Source organism: Osmerus mordax (genome assembly GCF_038355195.1).
Source record: "Osmerus mordax isolate fOsmMor3 chromosome 28 unlocalized genomic scaffold, fOsmMor3.pri SUPER_28_unloc_2, whole genome shotgun sequence".
NCBI lineage: Eukaryota > Metazoa > Chordata > Actinopteri > Osmeriformes > Osmeridae > Osmerus > Osmerus mordax.
This window is the reverse complement of record NW_027120405.1, coordinates 267-23,283: the sequence shown is the minus strand read 5'-3', so window position 1 is coordinate 23,283 and position 23,017 is coordinate 267. Positions and strand designations below refer to the sequence as shown.

The following is a 23,017-nucleotide window of genomic DNA, read 5'->3' as shown; positions in this document are numbered from 1 at the left end:
AAAGAGGTCTTGAGCTCCCAGCCCCCCCCCCCCCCCCCCCCCCCCCCCCTGCTCCCGGGGTAGCTATTTCCGTGCGAAGGCGCCAGCCGCCGCGATGGCAGCAGCGTCGGCCGAGCCCCCTAACAAGAGGCTGAGTCACGCAGCCCTGACACGGAGGAGACGTGTCACGCTGCTGCCACCCTGCTGCCAGCCTGCTGCCAGCCTGCTGTCACCCTAACCCTGGCTCACGCTCCGGAGCCACTCTACGCGCTCCGTGTGGAGTCAACTGCTCAACTCCAGCGATCACTGTTTGGTTTTTTTGTGTTTGTTTTTTTTACATGCATACTGTACATATATGAGTACTTGCTGTGTGTGTGTGTGTGTGTGTGTGTGTGTGTGTGTGTTTGTGTCCAGAGTGAATCCTGTGATCCAGAACACCTTGAGTAATCATGTATGGAATTACGACAGTGTTGATAAGAATGTAATTGCTACCTCACTGTCTGCTAGACAAATACATTTGGACCCAGGCAAACATATTAATATGGAAATATCTCCATTAATGTATAGCCTGGCATCAATTATTTATTAATTAGGCTGCTGCAAAATGTACTCAAACTTTTACTGGCTGACTGGAGAAGATTGAGCCTGGAATATTTCTACACATCCTGCAATGTTCACTAAAATTCCAGAGTTATCTGGACTTCAGAGAACGCAATTCGATTTTTTTTTAATAATAGCCCATGAATGCATTTGAAAGATGTCCGTTTCTTGTAAAATCTCACCTCAGGAAAGTCACATGAAACTATGGAAGCCACACCAAAGGGAGTCCAACTCTTATCTGATTGCTGGCCCCGAACTTTGTTGCTGTGATGTTTCACAACTGTATATCTCTATCATCCCCTCCCTATCCCCTTCCCTCCCTCCTCCCTCTCTTCATCCTCCCTCCCTCCCTCCTTCCATCCTCCTCTCTTCATCCTTCTGTAGTTTGGGCATTAGGGTGTCGCCAGCGTAAGGAGGGGATCCAGATCCAGGGGTTTATATCTGGAGAAGACCCTTTGGTCTCGGCCGCGTCCTCTGATGTGCCGGTCTCATCACAGCTGGGATTTGGAGTTTAAAGCTGTGGCGTGGATGTGAGGCGCCCCCTCTGTGCGGGGGGGGGGGGGGGGGGGGGGGGGGGGGGGGGCGGCGTGCGTGCGTGAGCGTCTGCCCGCGCGCGCGCCCGTGTGTGTTTACGTGTCTGGTGAGCGCCAATCGTTTCAAAAGGTTGCTCCCGGATCTGTCGGCAGGACGTTTGATCACGCTCTCCCCCCGCCCGCTCGTCTTCCCCCTTGGCGCCCCTCGAGTCGGAAGGACGCGTGCTTGCTGGGCGCCGGGGCGGCTTTGACACGGCGGCAGGAGGGCCGGGGCTCTGCTCTGTTTGTCTGTGTGAGTGTGTGTTTGTGTGTGTGTGTGTGTGTGTACCCACTGGCCACGGCTATAGAGAGGAGCCCCAGATGCTCTCCTCCCCATGACTGAGGTGGACTACAGAGACAGAGCGAGGGGTCTTGCATGAGGAGAGAGAGACTCACGTAAGGTGTATGTGTCCCTCATCGGGATGGAAGGGTTGGAATGGGACTGTTTCACAGGCCTGACCCCGTGGATCATCGCAGAATGAACCGAAATAGACCAGACAGTATCCTCTGATCTAATAATAACTGGATACGCCAAGCAAGGAAAAACGTCCTTCCTGTCTTTCGTCCGACAGGTCCTTTTCATCGCTATGAACGTAGGTAGAGGCAGTGGAATCCCGCTTATTCTGGGATAGTAGGTTCGATTGGGTTGGTGGAGTGTGACCTGCTGGACGAGTGGGGTTCGAGGGCTTCGAGGGCGGGACAGATGGGGGAGTAGAAGGTCAACACAGTGGATCTCTGTCAGTGGCGGTAGTCTCTGCCCGGAGCGTAATTCCTTCTGTCAAGTCCCCGTCTTGTCAATATTCAGATCCAGCGTGCTGTCCGATGCTTGTCAGTTACAATCTCCCTCCGGCTTGCTGCAGGGGGAAAGGCACATGTCCAAATTGAATCGGAGTTGACTTCTCGATGGAAATTGAGTTGAGCGATGACCTCCGCCATGCTTGGTGAACTTGTCAGTTACTCCAACTTAAGCAGGTTTGCCGGGCGGCATCTCCTCCTGCACCCCCTGCTGGCTCGAACCTCTCGCGCGTTTCACTGTCATCGGAACGTTTGTGTTACTTGATGAACAGTGATGTTCCGTAGAGCCTATCTGGTCGTCACGGCTGCCGAGTCTTGTCTAACAGTGTCGTGCAGAAGAGCAGGGGCAGTGTTGTGTTGTAGCCTGGTGTGACATCTTCATTACGAGACCAACGCTTGGCCCCCTCCCGGCCTAAAACAGCACAGCACAAAACAGCCTAGCCTAGCCCAGCCTATCCCCGCCTAGCGTAGCCTAGCCTAGCTTATCCCAGCCTAGCCTATCCCCGCCTAGCCTAGCCTATCCCCGCCTAGCCTAGCCCAGCCTAGCCAATCCCCGCCTAGCCCAACCCAGGACAGGTTACCTCAGGACTGCTCCCTATCCCAGACACGTCTTACCCTGGGCATGCCTGGAAAGGCATGACCTTTGGAAAGTTTAGCACTTTAAATATTTAGATTTGGGTTATGATGGATCCTTGGGGCCCTCTAGCATGTGTGAAGCCTCTGATTAGACCATGTGTCAGACTCATTTAGCAGAGTGTCTGGGGGCCCGCAGGCCTCTTTGTTTGACAGACACCCTTTTAAACAAACACAGGTACCTGTCACAGATTGGCCTGGCACACAACACAGCACAAACACACTAGTCTGAGGAAAACCACTCCCACCACTGACAGCTCCCCACATCCCTCTCTCTCTTTCTCCCCCTTTCTCTCTCTCTCTCTCTCTCTCTCTCTCTCTCTCTCTCTCTCTCTCTCTCTCTCTCTCTCTCTCTCTCTCTCTCTCTCTCTCTCTCCCTCCCTTTTCTTGTTCTTTCTCCCTCCCTCCCGCCCTCTCACCCTCTCCCTTTCTTTTTCCTCTCTCACTCTCTCACCCTCTCTCTCCTTCGCTCTCTCACCCTCTTTCTCCCTCTCTCTTTCTTCCTCTCTCTAGCTCTCCCTCCCACTCTCTCCCTCTCCCTTTGTCTTTCTCCCTCCCTCTCTCTCTGTGTTGCTCTTTTTCTCTTTGTCATATCCTTATTTCGACGGCAAATGAGATCAATACAAGTTGATGGGGTGTGATACAGTTCTGTGTATGTGGTATTCGGGTTAGTCATTGTGCTGTGCAACAACAGACACGGCTTACGACTGTGTTCACGTTCAAATACTTCTAAGCCACCTTTTTTTTCTTCTCCCAGGGACAATCTCCTGTGACATCAATCCTGTAAATATATGAGTCTTAATATGTGTGTCCTATTCTGTATTCAGAGGAACCGCCAAGTCAGCAAGTACAGTATTAATGCATGAGAAATGAGCCCAGCTCATAAGAATTAAAGGGTAAGGCTCCACTTATTAAGATGTAAATTTCCACGGGAAACTTTCTAAAATGAGGATACCGTGAAGTTATTGTCAACTTTAGCCTACTTAGGCATTTCTAAAAAGCTTTGTTTTGTTGAAGTTGCTGAAATGAGATACACACAAATAAGTCTTATATTTTTAGTGCGCCTCAAGAGCTAAGTAGACCTACTGCATGTGTGTGTCTAAAAGACACATTTCTCCAAAACTAAAACACTACTTTGTGAACACCACTTTTTCATGTGCTGTGGACAAACAATGTTTGTAACATGAGCCGGTTGTTGATGTAGCGTTGATGCATATTTGAATGTCGCCACGCTATTCCACATCCTCTCTCTCTTTCTTTCTTTCTTTCTCTCTCTCTCTCTTTCTCTCTCTCTCTCTCTCCCTTTTTTTTACAGATTTGCACTTAACACCTTCCTGTGGAAAGGCTTCTCATTCATCAAGGGTGTTTGTCCCAGTGACAAGCAGTGCACCTCCTGCATATCAATATCAGCTAAGACAATGCCTCGGTCTTCTCAGAAAGTAACCTTCAGCTAAATGTCATTCTGCTTAATCCTATTTGAAAATTAAACATTGAAAAACCTTTACCGCTCCTTCCTGCCCTGCTCCCCCCCCCCTCTCTCTCTCTCTCTCTGGCTCCCCCCCTTCTCTTTCCCCCTCTTCCTCCACCCCTCCCTCCTTCCCTCTCTCTCTCTCTGTCTGTCCATTTTACATGTTGGTGACATTTGTAAATATGATATGGCTATTATTATTTCTTTCTCTCTCTCTCTCTCTCTCTCTCTCTCTCTCTCTCTCTCTCTCTCTCTCTCTCTCTCTCTCTCTCTCTCTCTCTCTCTCTCTCTCTCTCTCTCTCTCTCTCTGTGCGTTATTTGTTTTGTGGCCTGCGCATCATGACTGACCACGGATGATAAAGGGAGGTGATTAGATATTTATTGACCTGGGCTCGGCTGTGATCCTTCGCTTCCTTCACTCCCACTGTCCCCATCCACACCCGGAACGCCTCGCTATGGGGTGTATTACTGGATAGAGTCGTCGCCCCCTACTCCCCCCCCCCCACCCATCCTTCCCCTCATTGGACAGTGAACGGCCCTGTCATGGAGACCCAAAGAGGGGGGGGAGGCCAGGGGTGTGTGCGTGCGTGTGCGGGAGACAGTCTGAGTGACGGAGAGTAAGGGCCATGGAGGAGAGCGCAGACATGTGAGAAGGGAGCCATGCATCAAACGCACATATTTACATAAACAAATCCTCCCCGTATAGACGGTAATTACCACGGTGACAGTGCGGCAGGAGGAAGAGAAAGAGGATGTCTGATTCGGCCAGATATACACAATGGCTGAGGCTGAAACTCCATCAAAGTGCTTGCGTGGATGGGGCCGCTCTCCTTTGTATGCACAGAACGTATCGATAGCCAAAACTCCTTTTCTCACTCATCTGCGATACATCTATACGGCCACGTTTGAAGATATGGAGAACGTGGCGAGACGGAGAGAGAAGGAGTGCGGCAGGGAATGAAAGGAGACAGAGAGATTGCAATGAAAATGCAATCATTTACAGTTGGATAGAGTTCTCATTGGACGGTGTGACATGACAGTTCAAAGATTCTGCCCGTGGCTTTCAGTCTCTTTCTCCCTCTCTCTCTAGATAGAAACATCTGATTGACCACCCTCAAAGGGGTTTGAGTTTCTTCTGCTCTATGAATGAATCTCCATATACCCGTTCTTGTTGACATTATATCATAGTTCTGCACATATAAAGAGAGACAGAGACAGAAAGAGAGAGAGAGAGAGAGAGAGAGAGGGAGGGAGAGAGGGACAAAGAGAGAGCAAAAGAGAGAGAGAGAGGGAGAGAGGGAGAAAGAGAGAGCGAGAGAGAGAGAGAGAGAGAGAGAGAGAGACAGAGGTAGGGAGAGAGGGAGAAAGAGAGCGAAAGAGCGAGGGAGTGGTTTGCGTTTTTCTCGCGTTTTTCTCGCTCATTTTCCACCACTTTTCCGTGTTGGTGTGTAAAGAGCATCTTCGGGGGCCTACGGGAGCCCCCCCCCCCTCCTCCTGCCTGTGCTTGTGTCTGTAAAACACAGCGTTCTACCCAAGGTCTGACAGGAAGACCTCTGAATCTGACACATGCACACACTCAAACACCGAGGCAGACTCCCAGATGAGTGCTTCTGAGCGTACGTCGAGGCTGTGTGCCCCGGCACATGCTGTTGGTGTGTGTGAGCACTGTGTGAATGTGGGCATTAGGGTATTCTCCACTTGATCTCCGTGTTGAACCTGGCAGAGAGCACTCTGCTAGAGAGAGTGACAGGGCTGTGATTTGTGCACTCCAACAATAGGACTGTGATATGAGAGGGGATGAGTAAAAAACAAAACAAAACTAACATCTGTGTGTGTGTGTGTGTGTGTGTGTGTGTGTGTGTGTGTGTGTGTACCAGGTGGGAGATGCAGGACCCCACAGCTCTGGAGGATGAGGAGAAGGTCCTGGTGGACGAGCTACAGAGAATATACTTCCACCCCAGTCCTGAATCGGCCGGCCCCTCTCCAGCCCCCGCACAGCCCTGACGGAACAGGAGCATGTGGCCGCCATCGATCCGGATCCCCCCCCCCCCCGTCAACCGACGCTAGGTTGTTTGCACGTGCACGTGGGCGTGCCTGTGTGCTTGTAGACGTGTTGTTTTCTCTTTGATTTTTGTTGTGCATTCACATACTTTCTTTCTTGGATCGGAGACAGTTTGTTTGCCTATCAAGGGGAAGATGTTTCTAGGGACTGATCACTAGGATGTTGATGTTTTCAAGAAACTTGTGTACAGGCATTGGTGTCAGCATATTTTCCCCTGCTTACACAAAAGTAGTAGTTTTGTGGTATTTTGATTTCGGATTTTTACCACACGGCGATTGGTTATGTTTTCGCACGTCAAACTTTAGTTCACTGAGAACATTTACAACACTGTTTTCTGTTTTCATGGGGGAGGGGGGGGTGGGGGGCGTGCTGTATTTTTCATGCAACGAGACATCTTTTTGAATTAAACATGCTTTACGTTCTTCTACTTTTACAATAGTTTTGTTTCTGTGTATCTGGTTGCATACAAATCACAGCTCTTCAAATCAAAGCAACTCACATTGCTTTCCTCCTCATGGCATGCTTTCGTATCAGACATGGTGAATACATTTACAGTGATAGTGAATATCTCTCAAGTTGGCTAATTTCAACCACCTACCACATACTGGACGTCTGCAGTCTCATTGAGGAGAGGCCTGGGAGATTCCTTTCCCCAGATCCTTTGTGAACTGGTTCCTAATCTTTCAACACAATACAGTAAGAAAATATGAATGTATGTTTCCTCTCCCTAACCCCCTCACAAAGAAACATATACTAGGAGAAAGTTTGTAGTCTACCTCTTCAAACAAACGCATGACAAATCCATGAGCACTCATTGTGCACAGATATCTCACTCATAAGAGACATCACTCAAGGTCAAGGGGAAATGTAGGCAGGTATTGTATGGCATCACAGTCGCAATTGAATTTGTGAAAGAATAAGCACAGATTTGAATAGGGTATATAAGGAGATAGAGCACAAACCTACATAAACATTTTCGTTATTTGTGGGGAGCATTTATCATTCAATGCCACCTGGTTTCTCCTCTCGAATTGGCTTTGATACAGAATGTTTTCGATTTCAATTGTCAGAATAAACCCATGCATAACAAGTGCTCAGAGCACATTGGGTATAACCTCTATGTAGTTATTATTAGTGTCTAAGACGTCGATTCAAGAACTGAAAATCTATTCTTTTATTCATACAATGCTGGTGAGAACGTGTTTCATCGTTGTCGATGTGGATAGTGTGTGGCTGTGTCTTTAAAAATTCCTGATCGTCGGTTGTCTCAGTAACCCGGAAGCGTCCTGGCTTTCCGTATCACTACGATTCCTTCCTGTTTTATAAACAACAAGGAAGCACAGGATACTGGACAGTCGATAGTAATGGTATGTGGTTAAAGCAAAAATGCATGATTCTAAATTAGGCTGTCGGTCTTTCACTTGCACTGTATTTCATTTTTATCGGCTCTCGTCTCATCAAAACAGTTCGAGTTCCTTTACTTGTTGAGTGCATGCTCACATTCCCTGCTAATTATAAATACCATAGTTTGTGTTAACTACTTGTTTAATCACCATATTGGATAATACATGCATATATACTTGGATTCCAGTGCTTACAGTAGCAGCCTTTGTTGTGCAAGTTTAACAACACGTGTGCGTGACATACTCTCGTATGTTTAACAACAATGTTGCCAGTGCTCGCCGTGTCATACTCCTGCCGCCAAAACATCCTGCCTACTCCAAAATAATGTCGCTTACCTTACTCAATGTTTTTACACATTTATAACCAAGTTACAGCTTTGTTGACAATTTCAATCAAATTAATTGATTTCTAAAGAAAAAAATTATAATATATATATATTATGTTATCATGACGAGTCAACATTATGTGGGCTACCCCAGATGCTGAGACTCCAGCAGTCCAACTGTTCTGTTAATAACATATAATAACGTCAATAAATATATTTAGCCTACCATTTTAACATTATGCATTTCACTTAATCTAGGCCAACCTACAGTGACCCACGAGACCAGGAGACCCATGCTTACTCATCCTTGTGCGTTCCTGCCATTCATTCTGTGGATAACCATGGCCCAGGTTGCCGGCCAAGAAGATAAGGAGAAAACAACCGCCCTGAAAGGTAAGGAGTTTATTTTCTCTCATCATAATTCTCTCACAGTATCAAACTTTGCTTTTTCTAAAACAACTGATTCTCTCTCTCTCTCTCTCTCTCTCTCTCTCTCTCTCTCTCTCTCTCTCTCTCTCTCTCTCTCTCTCTCTCTCTCTCTCTCTCTCTCTCTCTCTCTCTCTCCCCCTCTCCCCCCTTGTGGCCTGGTCTCAGATCTGCTATCCAGGATCGACTTGGATGAGCTGATGAAAAAAGACGAGCCCCCCCTCATCTTCCCCAAGACCCTGGAGGAGTTTGAGTACGCCTTCAACGAGCGTGAGTGCGACAACAGGCACTCGTGTTGCGTCCTATACCGTCATGTTGTTCACCAGTCCTCAAGGGTGACATTTAACCTCTGTAAGCCAATATTGTGATCACTGCTGCCTATAACTCAGACATAACACCGGTATTAAGTTTGGAAGGCAAATTTCTCGGGTTTCATTCAAGACATCATACAGTTGGCTTTCTGTTTGACAGCTCCAGGAAACCCATCTCCCCACAGTCCCTACCGTGCCAGTACAGGTGTGGGGTGTCTGTGTTCCTGGCTCTTAGTATTCCCCAAACGTGGCCTCTCCTGTTGTGCTGCTTTCTGTCACCATCTCCCCTGTCTCTCCCCCGTCTCTTCCCCGGCTCTCCCCCGGCTCTCCCCCGTCTCTCCCCGGCGTCCCTGTGACTGCATGAGGAGAGGACATGTTGTGTATTCCACAGCCTGTCAGTAACCTACTCAGCCTTGCACTGTGCCTGACGGAGCATTAGCATAGTCTCACCGTCTTTTAGGAACGGGTGGACGGGCCGGCACAGACTGCCGAGAGAGAGAGAGAGAGAGAGAGAGAGAGAGAGAGAGAGAGAGAGAGAGAGAGGAGGAGCTCTCTCTCTCTCTCTCTCTTTGTCCCTGTCTCTCTTTCTGTCCCTCTGTTTGTGAGGAATATCATTTCTATTAAAACTTCACTCTTCCCCCAGGCTCTGTCTATAGCCAGCTCACCGCTGCCATGGCCGGGAGTCATTGTTAGAGCACCACCCTGGTTCCAAAAAGTTTTTAATTTGACCATGTAATGAAGAGAAAAAATATGAGTCTGTGTACAATTGTTGCGGGTATCTTAATCACTAAAGATGATGGCTTCATCACAGTAGCCCTCCGGTTTTTCATTACTAGGAAATCCAAGGTTATGTACACCTAATTAAGCCCCTAAATTGAGAGCAGAATGCTAATTACGACGGAAAAGGGGAGAAAAGTTGAGAAAAACGTATTCCTCGGAGATGATGTGTTGTTGAGGCGATGGAGCCGAACTCTCTCTCTGTCTCTCTGTCTCACGCACACCTCGCATGTAAGAGTTTCATTAAGATCCTCTCTTCCTTCTGTTAGTCGCTACTGTTCCCAGGTCCTCCTCGGCTCCCCTCTATGAATACATAATTGATTTCTCAAGGTAATTTTGTGTGGGTTCCTTTTCAAACCTGTGTTCCCCCTCCTCTCCCCCTCCTCCGCTCCATGCTCCAAGTTGTTTGGAAGCCCTTGCCAAAATATGTTGTCTAACAGCTCCCCGCAAAAGCCAACGTTGTAAAACTCACCACATGAGGTAAGGTAAGATTACCGTGGCGATGAAGAAGATGCGATTGTGTCATTTAAAGGAGGAGAATAATTGCGCAATCTCCTCGAAACATGTATCTCTGCTGTTAATGTGTAGTAATTGAGGAAATATGAGACCACAATGGCAGTTTGGGTGAAGTATGTGTACTTTGTACTATTTCAGTGTTTTTTTTTATTATTTATTTTTATGCATTTTGCAGTCGTATGATAGAGGTCACAATTCAATTTAACACTGTTTAGCGCTTCATTATCTGGCTGTGTCAACTGCAGGATAGATGGCCTCATTCTGCAGGTCTATATTTGGAGGATTTAACAGAAATAGAGGTAATCTTAAATTGCTCTCCCTCCAAAGATTACGTTTTGCTTGTTGCTCATTTTGTCTTTATTAGTAAATTAACCCGGGCTGTGGATGTACCAGACACACAGGTGTTGAAAAGTTCTCCCCACGGCTGGCGCCAAATTTGCATGAAATTTATTTTAGGTTAATATCCCTGTTTGTAAACTGTGGAGGATTTACTCGCCGGCTCAACTAATCGGCGCTGTTGCTCAGCCTCCCTGGGGTGGGAGTGTGTGTCGACGGCCGGCGGCTCGTGGCTGACGGTAGTGCCACCTGGCTGGGCATGGCCCTGAGCCTGGGGGGGGGGGAGGTGGTGGGGGGTGGTCCACAGTGAAGGCCGCTTGGCTGCCACCCAAACCACAGCCTCAAAGGGAGTGTGAGGAACAGTTGTGTTGGTCGCGGTGCCACCCCCCCTCCACCCCGCATCCCCCAGCCTGTCCTCAGATCTGGGAAGAAATACAGAGGTAGGCCAGCACAAGGTGGCCAGAGCGGTGGAGAGAGAGAGAGAGAGAGAGAGAGCGAGGGAGAGAGAAAGACAGGGATGCAGAGAGAAAGAAGGGGAGAGAGAGGGTGAGTTTCCGCCACACCAGCTGTCCGGGCCCGCTCTGCCAGACGTCCCAGAAGGCCATTGGAGTCGTGACTGGAAGAGTGCTGTGCGTCCACGGTCCTTGTACCTGCCAGATGGGGGAACGGCAGCCAAAGGCTTTTAATTGCATGAAGGGAGAGAGAGAGAGAGAGAGAGAGAGAGAGAGAGAGAGAGAGAGAGAGAGAGATGCAGGCAAGCCAAGCAGGGTCTCGGCTCACTCTGAACTCAAGGTCAAAGCTAGTTTGCTTCTTTTGACAGGCGGAACTACTTCAGTGTGTACAGATGGAGGCGGAGACCTAACAAGCACGCTCTCTCCCTCCTCCCCGTGCTTAGCCGTGCTCCCAACATTAGCCTCCAAGACAGTTTGAACAGGGTATACCTCTGGGTGAGCAAGTGGACGATTTGAGCCAGAGTTGAATGACTCATGAAAGCACAACAACACAACGGAGGCCAGTGAATGTGCTGTACAACTATACTGGAGGGTTTGAACAAGCAAATATTGACCTTGTTTTCACTCTGTCTTGTCTTTTCCCCCTGTCTGTCTGTCTGTCTCTCTGTCTGTCTGTCTCTCTCTTTCTCTGTCTGTCTGTCTCTCTGTCTGTCTGTCTGTCTCTCTCTTTCTCTGTCTGTCTGTCTGTCTGTCTGTCTCTCTGTCTGTGCCTTCCTGTCTGCCTGCCTGCCTGCCTTCCTGTGTGGTATCAGAAGGCCAGCTGAGACACATTAAGACCGGAGAGGCCTTTGTGTTCAACGCCAGGGAGGACCTCCACCGCTGGAACCAGAAGAGATACGAGGCGCTGGGAGAGGTATGCTGTAGTCCCTGCCCTCCCTACCACTCACCCACCACCACACTCCTCCTCATCACCTGTCAGAACACATGCCGGCACTCTGGAAATCTGTTTTGCACCCAGTGCTGGTCTCTTCAAAAGATATCCTTGCTCAAAGTCTTAAAAAAAAAAAATCACCATAACGTACCTGAGGTAGTTAATTAAAAAAAGAGAAAGGGAATGATTTTGACTCAAGTAAACTATAAAAAAATGATTGTTTTGAATTATTAAGGGGAACACTTTAATGATGGATGGGATGTACCTGTACTCTCAGATTTTTGAAATTGCAATAACTATCATTTGATATCTGGAAGCCTGTGTGTGTGTGTGTGTGTGTGTGTGTGTGTGTGTGTGTGTGTGTGTGTGTGTGTGTGTGTGTGTGTGTGTGTGTGTGGAGAGAGAGAGAGACACACAGTGTTTGTAAAGACAAGGACTTTCAAGGATAGGCACTCGGGTTTAGAAACTTACCATGACAACCCAGTGATCAGAATGTGTAGGTGTCAACGTGCCACTCAGCCCAAGTTGTTCTGATAACAGAACAACTCTCATCTCTATCTATACGTTCATCAGCAATCCATCACTCTCCAACAATGTCTCAGGCCATGCAATATGCATAAGCTAATCAGACAAATGTTTTCTTTTGTAATATTTCTTCATTTGCATCCCCCCGCTATTTGGCTTTAATTGTTCTGTTCATTCTTTGAAGTTCAAAGGCAACGATTGACTCTTTGGTGGGATTACCTGTGTGTTCTTTATGTCTAATCCAGGTAGCTCCTTTGAGAGCTAGCCTTTGGTGAACGCTCCCTCTCTTTTGGCGGCGGATGTATCTCCGAACATCTAGAAAGCTGCGAGCAAACATTTGGTAGCGAGCAGCCCAAAGAACACACGGGTGTTTAAACTTCCTGAACCTCCACATCAGAGGGGAACAACTCGTTTAGATGGAAGGAGGAGGATGTATGCTAATTTGATTCTGAGGTTTAACAACAAAAAAAGTCTCTCTTTTTCGTAAAGGAAGTCCGTTTTGGTTCTGGCTGTGCTAGTGAATACAAGTGTTGATCCAAGCTAAAGAGCTGAGCTAGACAACGGTTAGCGTTGCTCTATTCCCAGACCAGTGGCAGAGTCTGCAGTCAGACAGAATAGCCCTACATCAGTAGGTTTGATCTCCTGTCACAACCAAACCAGGACTCGACCATGACGTGTTCTCCTATTGGTTCTTGCTAGCGAGTTCCTGGACCAGAGCAGACCCTGTCTGGAAACCAATGAAACATCTTTGCGGCCGCCGTCTAGCCACGCACCAACTCGGAGCCCGTGTTCATCTTTTGTATCCAGGCGGCTGTGTCGTCCTTCTGCACCTGGTAAAGTGGTTTGCAGGGGAGAGAGGGACTTCACCCCCCCACTGCTCAGACCAGTCACTGCATCTTTTGAGGAGAGTGTTGCTGGATGGAAGTGCGGGAGCACGTGAAGACGGGTCAAGGGTTGATGGTGAGAGGGAGATAAAGCCTCCGTCTCTCCGTACGATGCCCCCCGCCGCCGCCCCCCTCCCCCCTCCGCCATGCCCTCAATCAGCCGTTCGAGAGAGCCCCCACCTGTACCAACAATGCACTGTAAAGGCTGCGCGAGACGGGGGGGGGGGGGGTGCAAGGAGTCGAGGCGCCCTCGCCCGTCTGTCCCTGGACGCGGTGAACGGCGCCCCTCCGCACCCTGTCCCTTTCTCTCTCCCCCCTCCCTCCCCCGCTCTCTCAACCACTAGCTGTCTTCTTTTTTTTCTTTCTTCTTCTTCTTCTTCTTTTTCTTCTCCACATATATTATAATTTTTTCTTCCGCGTTGACAAGCCGGTCTGCGGTGGGGAGCTCGCGCGGATGGCACGTGCGGGGCGACGACGGGCTGCATTGTCAGAGGCATCACAGCACCAGATGTCCAATTTGCACTTCAGCCTCGTCTGAATGGAGGGATGGGTGGAGGATGGAGGGATGGGTGGAAGATGTCTTGGTTTAGGGGCGCATGCGAAAGGGATAGGCTCACAGCTGGGTTTGAATACCGGGTGGGGGGGGTGGGGGGGGGGGGGGGCGTGCACGTGATTTGAGCGAGCTCCTGCTCTTCCTTAGCAGACGTTCTCGTAATTATCATGGGAATATGGAGATATTTCAGAAAGCGCTTTGATGATTCACTTTGCCTGGTTTGAGGACGACTAATGAACTGCGGCAGCCGTGCATACCTCCAACATTCCCGTTGCGCTCGTATCTCGGCTTGTGTGTGCGCAGCGCGCGCGTGTGTGTGCCTACTTTAAGATAGTTGTGTTCACAGGGACTCGAGTGATTAAATAACAACGTCGGAATACAACCCCGAGCCTGGTTCCGCACTGTCAGGCTAAAATGTAGTGTTTGTGTGCACGTGTGTGTGGTTTTGTGTGTGTGGACGTGTGTGTGCGGACGTGTGTGTGTGCGTGTGTGGCCAGAGGGAAATTGAAACCCCTCCTTACGCGCGCTCAGCCGTTACCCGTTCTCTCTGTGTTAACACGTCCCCCAATTGTCTTTAGTGGGTGTGTTAATACGACTCAGCGTGCGTGGACACACACACGTAGACGCGATGGGATGAGGCGTCGTGGAGAGATGCGCTCCGCTGAGCCCCCGTCTCCTACGCCTGGGAGGGCTTTCTAGTCGGACAGTCGTACGCTTGTTTGTCTGCCTTGCTGACATGTCTTTAGAGGGTGTGTGCCGGCTTGGGTTGGGAACACCCTGTTCTTTCAGTAGCATGTGATGTGTGTGTGTGTGGGAGTGTGAATGTGCACGCATGCGTGGGAGTGTGCGCGCATGCGGGAGTGCGTATCTGGGAGTGTGAGAGAATGCGCGTGTGTGTGTGTGTGTGTGTGTGTGTGTGGGCAGGGTCACCTCAACCTGTGTAAGGCTCAGTGATGGTGTAATTCCGGCTGTAAGCGATAGTTTCCCCTGATGGGTGACAAGTACACAAGGCTAGGGCCAGACCCAGATGGAACAGTATTAAGCTGTTAATAAATGAGGGTTTTTCTATCCTCTGCCTGCATCTGTGTAATCACACTCACACACACACACACACGCACACACACACACACGCACTCACAGATATACAATATTCTAATGAAGCAAACTCAGCCAGATGGCTGTATTATCAAGATTTTCTCTCCCCTTTCCTATCTCTTCCTTTCTCTCGTGCGCAGTCTCTCTCACACACGCACACACTCATTTGCACTGTGCAAACGGCTCTCTACTTTGTACAGTCAATAGTAGGATCTCAAAGGCAGCATCGGTATCCGTGTGGACTGTGGCCCCTGTATGGATGGTGGCTTCCCCCATGCTTAACAGACACACACACACACACACACACATAACACTCACTCCATTGGATCCCTAGACCTCCTACTGGGACCCTTCAGTCATGGGCTGTTCTGCTCACAGCAGAAAAGAATCTCCCTTAAAGAGAGACAGCAAATGGCAGCTGTCTCTTGATTTGTTGACTCCAATCCATCGTAAAATGCCCCTAGTGCTGGAAATCTGGAGAGAAGGAGGAATGGAGGGACAGTGGTAGAAGGTGGGAGCGATGGAGGACAGTCAGAGAGGATTTGACCTTTGCTGGTCTTTGTTGACCCCCGCACTGGTCAATAGACGGCCTTAAAGTAGAAAGACACTTTCTGCTTAGAAAGAAGAGCTCTCTCTCTCTCTCTCTTTCTCTCTCTCTCTCTCTCTCTCTCGCGCACACACACACACTCACTATTGCTCACCCTTTCTACCCCTCTTACTGCCTAACTCTCACTCCCTCCCCTCTGTCTCCCCCCCCCCCCCACCCCGACACAGCAGCAGCACGGAGCCCTTCTGGGAGTCGCTGCCTGCGAGCGCGCTCCCTGCGTCTTTGTTCCCCCCCCCCCCCCCCCCCCCCCCCCCCCCGCTCGGCAGACTTACTGACTGCACGCAGACAACAATGGGCCCTATTTTAATTCTCTGCCTGTTGTCGTACAAGGCAGCCTTTAAATAAACACCATCCTCATCTCCTCTTGCTCTCTCTCTCTCTCTCTCTCTCTCTCTCTCTCTCTCTCTCTCTCTCTCTCCTCTCTCTCTCTCTCTCTCTCTCTCTCTCTCTCTCTTGCTGTTGGCTTTGCTCAGCCGCCCATGCTGTGGCAGGCTTGCGTGGAGGGATTTAGTCCCCCCCCCCCCCTCTATTCCCGGGCTGGAGGGACGCTTCTTCTCTGGGTGCTGTCGCTGATGGAGCAGAGCCTAAACTTTCATTATGGAAACGGCTTTGATCTTGCCGCCCCGCACGTATATATGGCTGAGTGGCTTTCAGAGAGGGAACTGTGCCGGCCGACTGTCAGTGTGGATGCGTGTGTGTGCGTGCGTGTGTGTGTGCGCGTGTGTGTGTGTGTGTGAGAGCAGGTCTGTCTTTCAAGCACCTGGTCAAGCTACTTGCATGCCCGCAGTGTGGTGGTCATTGCAAGGCTTACACTTTCATACACCCCCTGAACCCCCCCCCCCCAGGCCCCCCCCCCCCCCCCCTTCCTCCATGTCCGGTAGATCATCTCCTTATCGCCCACGAGAACGGTCAGCCCTGACCAAGCATGACCGCTGTAATCAGAGAGTATTACACACACGCACACACACGCACAAAACACTCAATGTGGGAGGTCTTGATCTCTCTCCCTCTCTCCCTCTCTCTCTCTCCCCTCTCTCTTTCGCTCTTCCTTTCCGATGGGGGGCCTCCCCATATTTATTTGACCGCCAGTAGGGTTTACAAATAGACTTACCGTCACATAGGTCTTCATTAATACCTTTTAGCCATGAGTCAATGCAAGATGGGGGTCATAGAGAGGGGAGGTGTGTGTGTGTGTGTGTTCCGGGGATGTTGTTCCTGAGAAGAGAGGGGAGGGAGGGGTGGGGCTGAGTGAGGTCAGGTGGGATAACATTGGGCCACCCAGTCACACGCACCCGGTCAAGGCCAGCTATTCCTCCGTCCCTCTCCCCCGCACTCCCTTCATCTCTCTCAGCTGCTCCCCGATGTGGGCTTTGGCAAAACCCAAAAGACTCCTCTAGATTACCCCCCCCTGCCTCTGAGCCCTTCCTTCCTCCCTGATCCCCCCCCTCTCTCCTCGGCTCCTCACCACAACTCTTCCTCCCTAAACTAACCCCGGCGTCGTCCTCGGGACTCGGGGGCGGGGGGGGGGGGGGGGGCTCATCCCGGCCTTGTCCTCACCTCCACCGTCAGCGGCGGCGGCGGCAGTAGGAGGCGGCGCCTTGGCAGGATTAGGATGCCCCCCCCCCCACAGCCTCGGGGGCTAGCTCCCATCACCAGGCTGTGGTCTGCTCCGGGGGCCCATCTCAATAGTGCTGGGTGGCTCCCTCCGGCCCCCTCGGGTTCTCTCCACTCCTGGAAGTGGAGCCACTTAGCACTCCTTACCTGCAGGCCCCTTCCATTCTGCTGCTAATAACACTGTGTTAATTATGTGACAAAAAAAAAAAAAAAGGCTTCTCCTTATTACGCTGATCTGCTGCAGAGATGGCAGCAAGAGGCCCACGCAGAGAAGGGAGTGAGTGTGTGTGTCTGAATGTGTCTGTGTGTGTGTTTCTGTGTAGCCATAGGATACAGTGAGTTTGTTATTGTATGATTCTGCGGTTCATTGGACCTGAGGTGGGTTTAAACCCGGGCCTGCGGCGATACTGATCTCAGACCAGCACTTCCTCATGTGAATCTAATCCTCTTCCTCCTCTGACATGACCCCAGGTCTGCAAGTCTGAACAATGACTGCTTCTGTGGACCATCTGACTGTCCATATGGAGAGCGCGCACACACACACACACACACACACCAAAACATACACTTATTAAGAAATGGCTGGTTTTCTTGCAGGCTAAATTCGTACTGGTCCACTCTCGGCCCACCCACCGTCCCCAATCCCTCCCCTCCTCCCTCCCTCCTCCTTTCGCTCCTTCCTTCCATCCCTCCATCCATCCCCCCCCTCTCCCCCTCTCCCTCCCTCCCGTCTCTCCCCATATCACATGGTCCCCAGGCCACCTGAGGCGCTGAACAAATAATGTAGCGCAAATGAAATTTCCTGCGAGGCTTATTGATGTCATTAAACACTAGCATATTGAGCCCCGGAATCATTTTCGTCTTCATCAAGCCGCCCTGACATTTTAGAGAATTAGCTGACGTGAGGCGGCCTATATCTCTTAGGCCTTCCTCGCGTTTCTCATTCACGTGGGTCAAATGGTAAAATCCTTCATCTCGTTCCCTCTGTCCCCCTAACCTGCAATTGGCTCTCCAGGGCTAATATCCCCATTGCATCGTTTTGTTCATAATGTACTTTTGATGCATAATCAACTTAGCAATGAGTTTCTTTTGGCCTTGAAAGAGCGCGGGCATTATTACACATATTATTAACTTTCCCCTTTTGACTTGTCTTGAAGGAAGCGAAAGACCTCCCACTGAAAGTAGCATTTTTCTAATTTCCTAATTTCCCACTCTTATTAACCACGGTAATGCCATACCAAATAAATAAACAGCTTTCCGTTTACATCCATGACCCATCAGGATACACTCGCTAGCTAGTCCGTCTGCTTAGCTCGCTAGCTAGCCTGTCTGCTAGCTGCCCCTGGCCCCTCAACTTCCCTTCTATGTCTGACACATGCGAGACCGTGTCAGCTAGGCGTCCAGAGTGCGAACCGTGAGCTGCCAGTCTGTATCCCAGGCTGACCCTGGTAGACAGCGCGGCGCTAACACAAACGCGCGGACACCCAGTTGTTTCTGGCTGTCCCCTTAGATCTCTCTGCTGCCCCCCCCCCCCCCCACACACACACACGCAGGCACACACGGTAGACGATAAATACCACAACAAAGCAATCCCCTCATTTCGTTTTTTTAGCTCGTCAACCCTCGCCAAGTCACGTCTAACCAAACAACTTTTGATCATCTCTCCCTCGCTTCCACACAAGTGGGCCTACACACCTTATGTTTTCAGCTGGCGAGGATGGATTGAGGGGGACAGGAATAGGACGAGAAAAAGGGAAAACTGTTGATGTCACTGAACCATGAAATGTTTGTCCTGGGGGTTGGAACAACTCTGTATACAAGTTCCTCAGCGTTGCGGCCAGGGGGATAAACATACCTTACATCAGCTCTCCCTCCCCGGACCGGAGATTTCCTCCCTGGGCTTACAGAGCCCCCCCCCACCCCCCCGAACACTCCCCGCTCTGATTCAGGAACACGGCACACTTTCAATTAGCTCTCCTTCCCTTTCTCTTTCCCTCTCTCTGCTTTTTCTCTCTCACACATACCCACGCACACTTAAAGAAACACGCACACACATGCACCCCCCACACGCACACACATACACACACACACACCTCTGAATACAAATACAAGCCAAATGAACAGGCCGTACTGCATCTAGTACAGTGTATGTGTGCAACAGGAGTGTATAGTATATGATCTGCTCACACGGTCAGGTTTGTGTTCCATCCATTAACCTTCCATCTCACCCGTCGTTGTCTTAAGTTCACGCTATCAATAAAGTTTTGTCTGTCGTCTGCCTGTTTGTTTCAGATCATCACCCAGTATGTGTATGAGCTTCTGGAGACCAGGTGCAACATGACGAGAGAAGTCGTCCCGGTAAGACAGGCTGAGCCCCCAAACCCGTCTGGCCTTTGATGTCTTCCCTGGAAGATTAAAGGGGGTATTAATGTGAAAATGGATGTAAATGTGCTGGGCTTCGTAGTGTCATTGTGATTTCCTGCGTCCTCCCCGGAATAAGCTCTTCCAGATTTCTCTCTCTCTCTCTCTCTCTCTCTCTCTCTCTCTCTCTCTCTCTCATCCTCTCTCTCTCTCTCTCACACACTCTCCCTCCCTCCTTTTTGCCGAAGTGTCTTCTCAACAAACTAACTGTATTGTGACACTCCAGTCCCAAAGTCAGTCGACAACGACGACTTTGCACGCTGCCGGGAGTCATTCTCACCCTCCACGCTCACCTGGCCCCGGCGCCGAGCGCCAAAACTCGATCTCCATTATTTGGAAGGGGGGGGAAATCTGTTCCTCTCCTCCCTCTTTCCTTTCCCTTCTGCATCCCTCTCTCCGGGCGCGCTCATATTTCAGGCGGTGTTTATTGGGATGTTAGGGGTGGTGTTGTGTCGGTGGACGGAGGAGTGGAGCACTAACAGCGACCATAAATCACCCTGCCCGGGTTGGAGAGTTGTATTAGCCCCACGCTCTCTCACTGCTTTATCTGTCTCCTGTATTTAGCTTGTTATTCCCGTGGAAAATTGTTCTTTTCTGCTTTGTGTGGGTACGCGCCCGCTCGTGTGTGTGTGTGTGTGTGAGAAATATTGCGGAAGCGAGAGAGGGAGAAATGGTGTGTGTGAGAGCGAGCTGGTGTGTGTGTGTGTGCGCGTGTGCGTGAGAGAGAGATTGTGTAGCGGGGGGTCTGTCCACCTGCATCGGGGTTGAACTTGTGGCCGCAGATTTTAAGCAGATTATCCAGAGCCAAGTATAGAAAGAGGGAATGAGAGAGAGAAAGAGAAGAAAGGGAGAGATTTTCTCCCCCACTCACTTTTCTTTGTCTGCTTGGATTACGTTTTTTTTTGCAGCTGCCACCCATGGCTTTAATGGACAGTGTGTGTCTCTTGAGAGATTCCTTTAGGCATACTGGGAGAGACGCATTGGAGACACACACACACACACACATACAAACACAACCCAAAGTCCAACGACACTGAGATAACTACAGTGAAAAAGACCCATAGAACCCAACAGTACCTAAAAAACGTTGTTTACAAAACAACCTCTATTTTACCTCATCATCCTAAACACGTTTCATTACTACCAGGGTAGGACGTGTACAGTAGGGGATCTGCTCTTCACCTTACCGGTGTGTTCTGGTCCAGGTGGATGCCAGTGAGGATGAGCCCAAGAGTTTCATCTACCTGAGCCCAGACGCCCTGTCGAACCGGGCCAAGCTGCTGGTGCTGATCCACGGAACGGGGTGGTGAGGGCCGGCCAGTGGGCCCGCCGCCTCATCATCAACGAAGACCTGGACTCTGGGACTCAGATCCCCTTCATCACCCGCGCCATGGAGGTAAGGGGACCTGGGGGGAGGGAGGCCGGGAGGGGGAGGGCCGCTGGGTGGGGGGTAGGGGGGGGGGCTGGGAGGGGTCAACCTGTACAGGGCGCTGTGGTCACCGCTCTCCTGCAGAGGTTTGCATGTACAGAGGAGTTCTATATATATATATATATATATATATATATAAAATCTTCTAGTTTTCCTCTCCTCCCTCTTTCTATTGTTCTCTCTCTTTCTGGGTCTCTCTTCCCCTCTCCCTTCCCTCTCCCTCTCTCCCCCCTCTCTGTCTGATCTCTCCTCTCAGTGTAGAGTCATAGCTGCAGGTCAGACCCCAGGTCACTGGGTTCCTGATCATCACTGCTCTGCCCTGCACACGCACACACACACACACACATCCCCTCCCCTTGCATTGTCTCTGTGTATGCTTGGAAGGGCTCCCCCACCCCCTGTAGGGGCTGTACCCCAGATACCAGGACCTTAGCAGGTGAGGGGGGCGGGCGAGCTAAGCTATTCCTGGTGTTGTTGTAGTCTTACTGCGGCTGCTTTGTTCTACGGAAACGAAGGAAGGCTCCGCACGCCTTAGCGAGAAGACCAGGAGGTCTGAGGAAGTGTGTCAAGAAGCTACGGGAGTCCCCCCCTCCACGCTGGTCTCTCCTCTGAGGGGATCTCGCTGCTGATGTATCTCTGGAGCGCTCCTGATGGGCTCCTCTGCTAAGAGGCCCGACACTGCCTCTCCGGGCCCCGTCTGTAGCATGTAGGCTCTCGGGATCTCCGCTCTGTGTGTGTGTGTGTGTGTGTGGGGGGGGGGGAGAGAGGGTGTGTGTGTGAGAGGGTGTGAACACACATGTAAACCTTAACTTTGATTTTTCTTTCTTGTGTGTTGCTTCCTGTGTGTGTGTGTGTGTTAACTTGCTGGAAGCAACACACTGTCGAGGGATTTTCATCCTCATCTCACTGCTCATTTGTCAAGCTGGCCACGGCTACCTGGGTAATTTCATTGGCCCGCCGTTCAAATTGACTTAGGGGAGATCTTCCCTCCCTCCCTCCCTCCCTCCCTCCCTCCCTCCCTCCCTCCCTCCTCCCTCCCTCCCTCCCTCCCTCCCTCCCTCCCTCCCTCCCTCCCTCCCTCCCTCCCTCCCTCCCTCCCTCCCTCCCTCCCTCCCTCCCTCCCTCCCTCCCTCCCTTCCTCTAATCTAAATGTCATAAAGACTAATGCTAACGTGTCTGCCGGCTGACGCCACAGCAGGTTGGAGACGTGAGAAAAGTGCGCACCACCGAGTGTGTGTGTGTGCGTGCCCGCGTGCTTGAGAGAGAGTGTGATTTGTGTGTTTGTAACAGTAAGTCTGGCTATTATTACATTTGCTGTGGAGTTGTGTTCCTCAGAGCCAAAGTGACAGGCGAGATACAGAGAATTGTGCGAGTAGCGGTGACCATTCATCATGGTAAACAAGGCAGCATATCCTTTACTCCCCGACACATCATCATGTTGGCATTTACAGGAAGGCCTGACTGTGACTAGCTGGGCAAACAGACACACACACACACCCCACACACACACACACACACACACACACACACATACACACACTGGCTGACAGTGGAATGTACTTAGACCTGACTGCCTGGTTATTCACAAGGTTGGGGTGGATGGAGAATGTTCTAGCGTGTTCCGGAGTGAAGGCCTTAGGGACAGAGTTCTGTTGTGACCTCTACGGGGGAGATCCACTGCAGAGGTGAAGGTCATGGAGTGTGCGATAGATTCATACATGTACGGTTTAATGGAGATAGAAGGAGCACACACTCTTAAGGAACACACACACACACACACAGTTATTTTGCCGATTGAGGAGGTGTACTGTCTGCGAAAGCCCACTATTAAGATTCCTACCCATGCTCCTTTGCAACTAAGCTCAGCCACTTCAGCTGTCCAATGGATCCCTCCTGCCAATCCGGGAATTGTGGGAAAAAGCTGATAGCTCAGGCTAATCAGACCCCAGACACTCCCAACCTAACACACACACACACACTCACAGGGTGAATCAGAGGGCTGACCAGCTCTCCGACGATCCCTCTGACTCAGTAACACGCTCATCACCCACCCTCCACCTACAGTATATCACAGATACACGAATAGCCTCAGTTTAACCCAAGTCCATGATACCCGCCCCCGCTTTCGCTCCCTCATTCCCCCCTCTCTCTCTCTCTCTCCTCTCTCTCTCTCTCTCTCTCTCTCTCTCTCTCTCTCTCTCTCTCTCTCTCTCTCTCTCTCTCTCTCTCTCTCTCTCTCACTCACATTCACAGTCTTTCACAGACTGCATTTCTCGCTAACACACACACACACACACACACA

At 50.4% G+C, this 23,017-nt stretch overlaps 1 protein-coding gene across 1 annotated transcript; it reads left to right on the top strand.

The window, feature by feature from the left end:
• Positions 1-7,398: 7,398 nt before the first annotated feature.
• arb2a (ARB2 cotranscriptional regulator A) lies at positions 7,399-21,151 on the top strand (the record flags this gene model as incomplete). The annotated part of the gene is given in 8 exon segments (XM_067231851.1): positions 7,399-7,476; positions 8,097-8,231; positions 8,433-8,534; positions 11,469-11,569; positions 19,158-19,223; positions 20,492-20,582; positions 20,585-20,682; positions 21,120-21,151. Coding segments are annotated over 7 exon segments (590 nt in total), but the record flags the coding sequence as incomplete, so codon positions are not given.
• Positions 21,152-23,017: the final 1,866 nt, after the last annotated feature.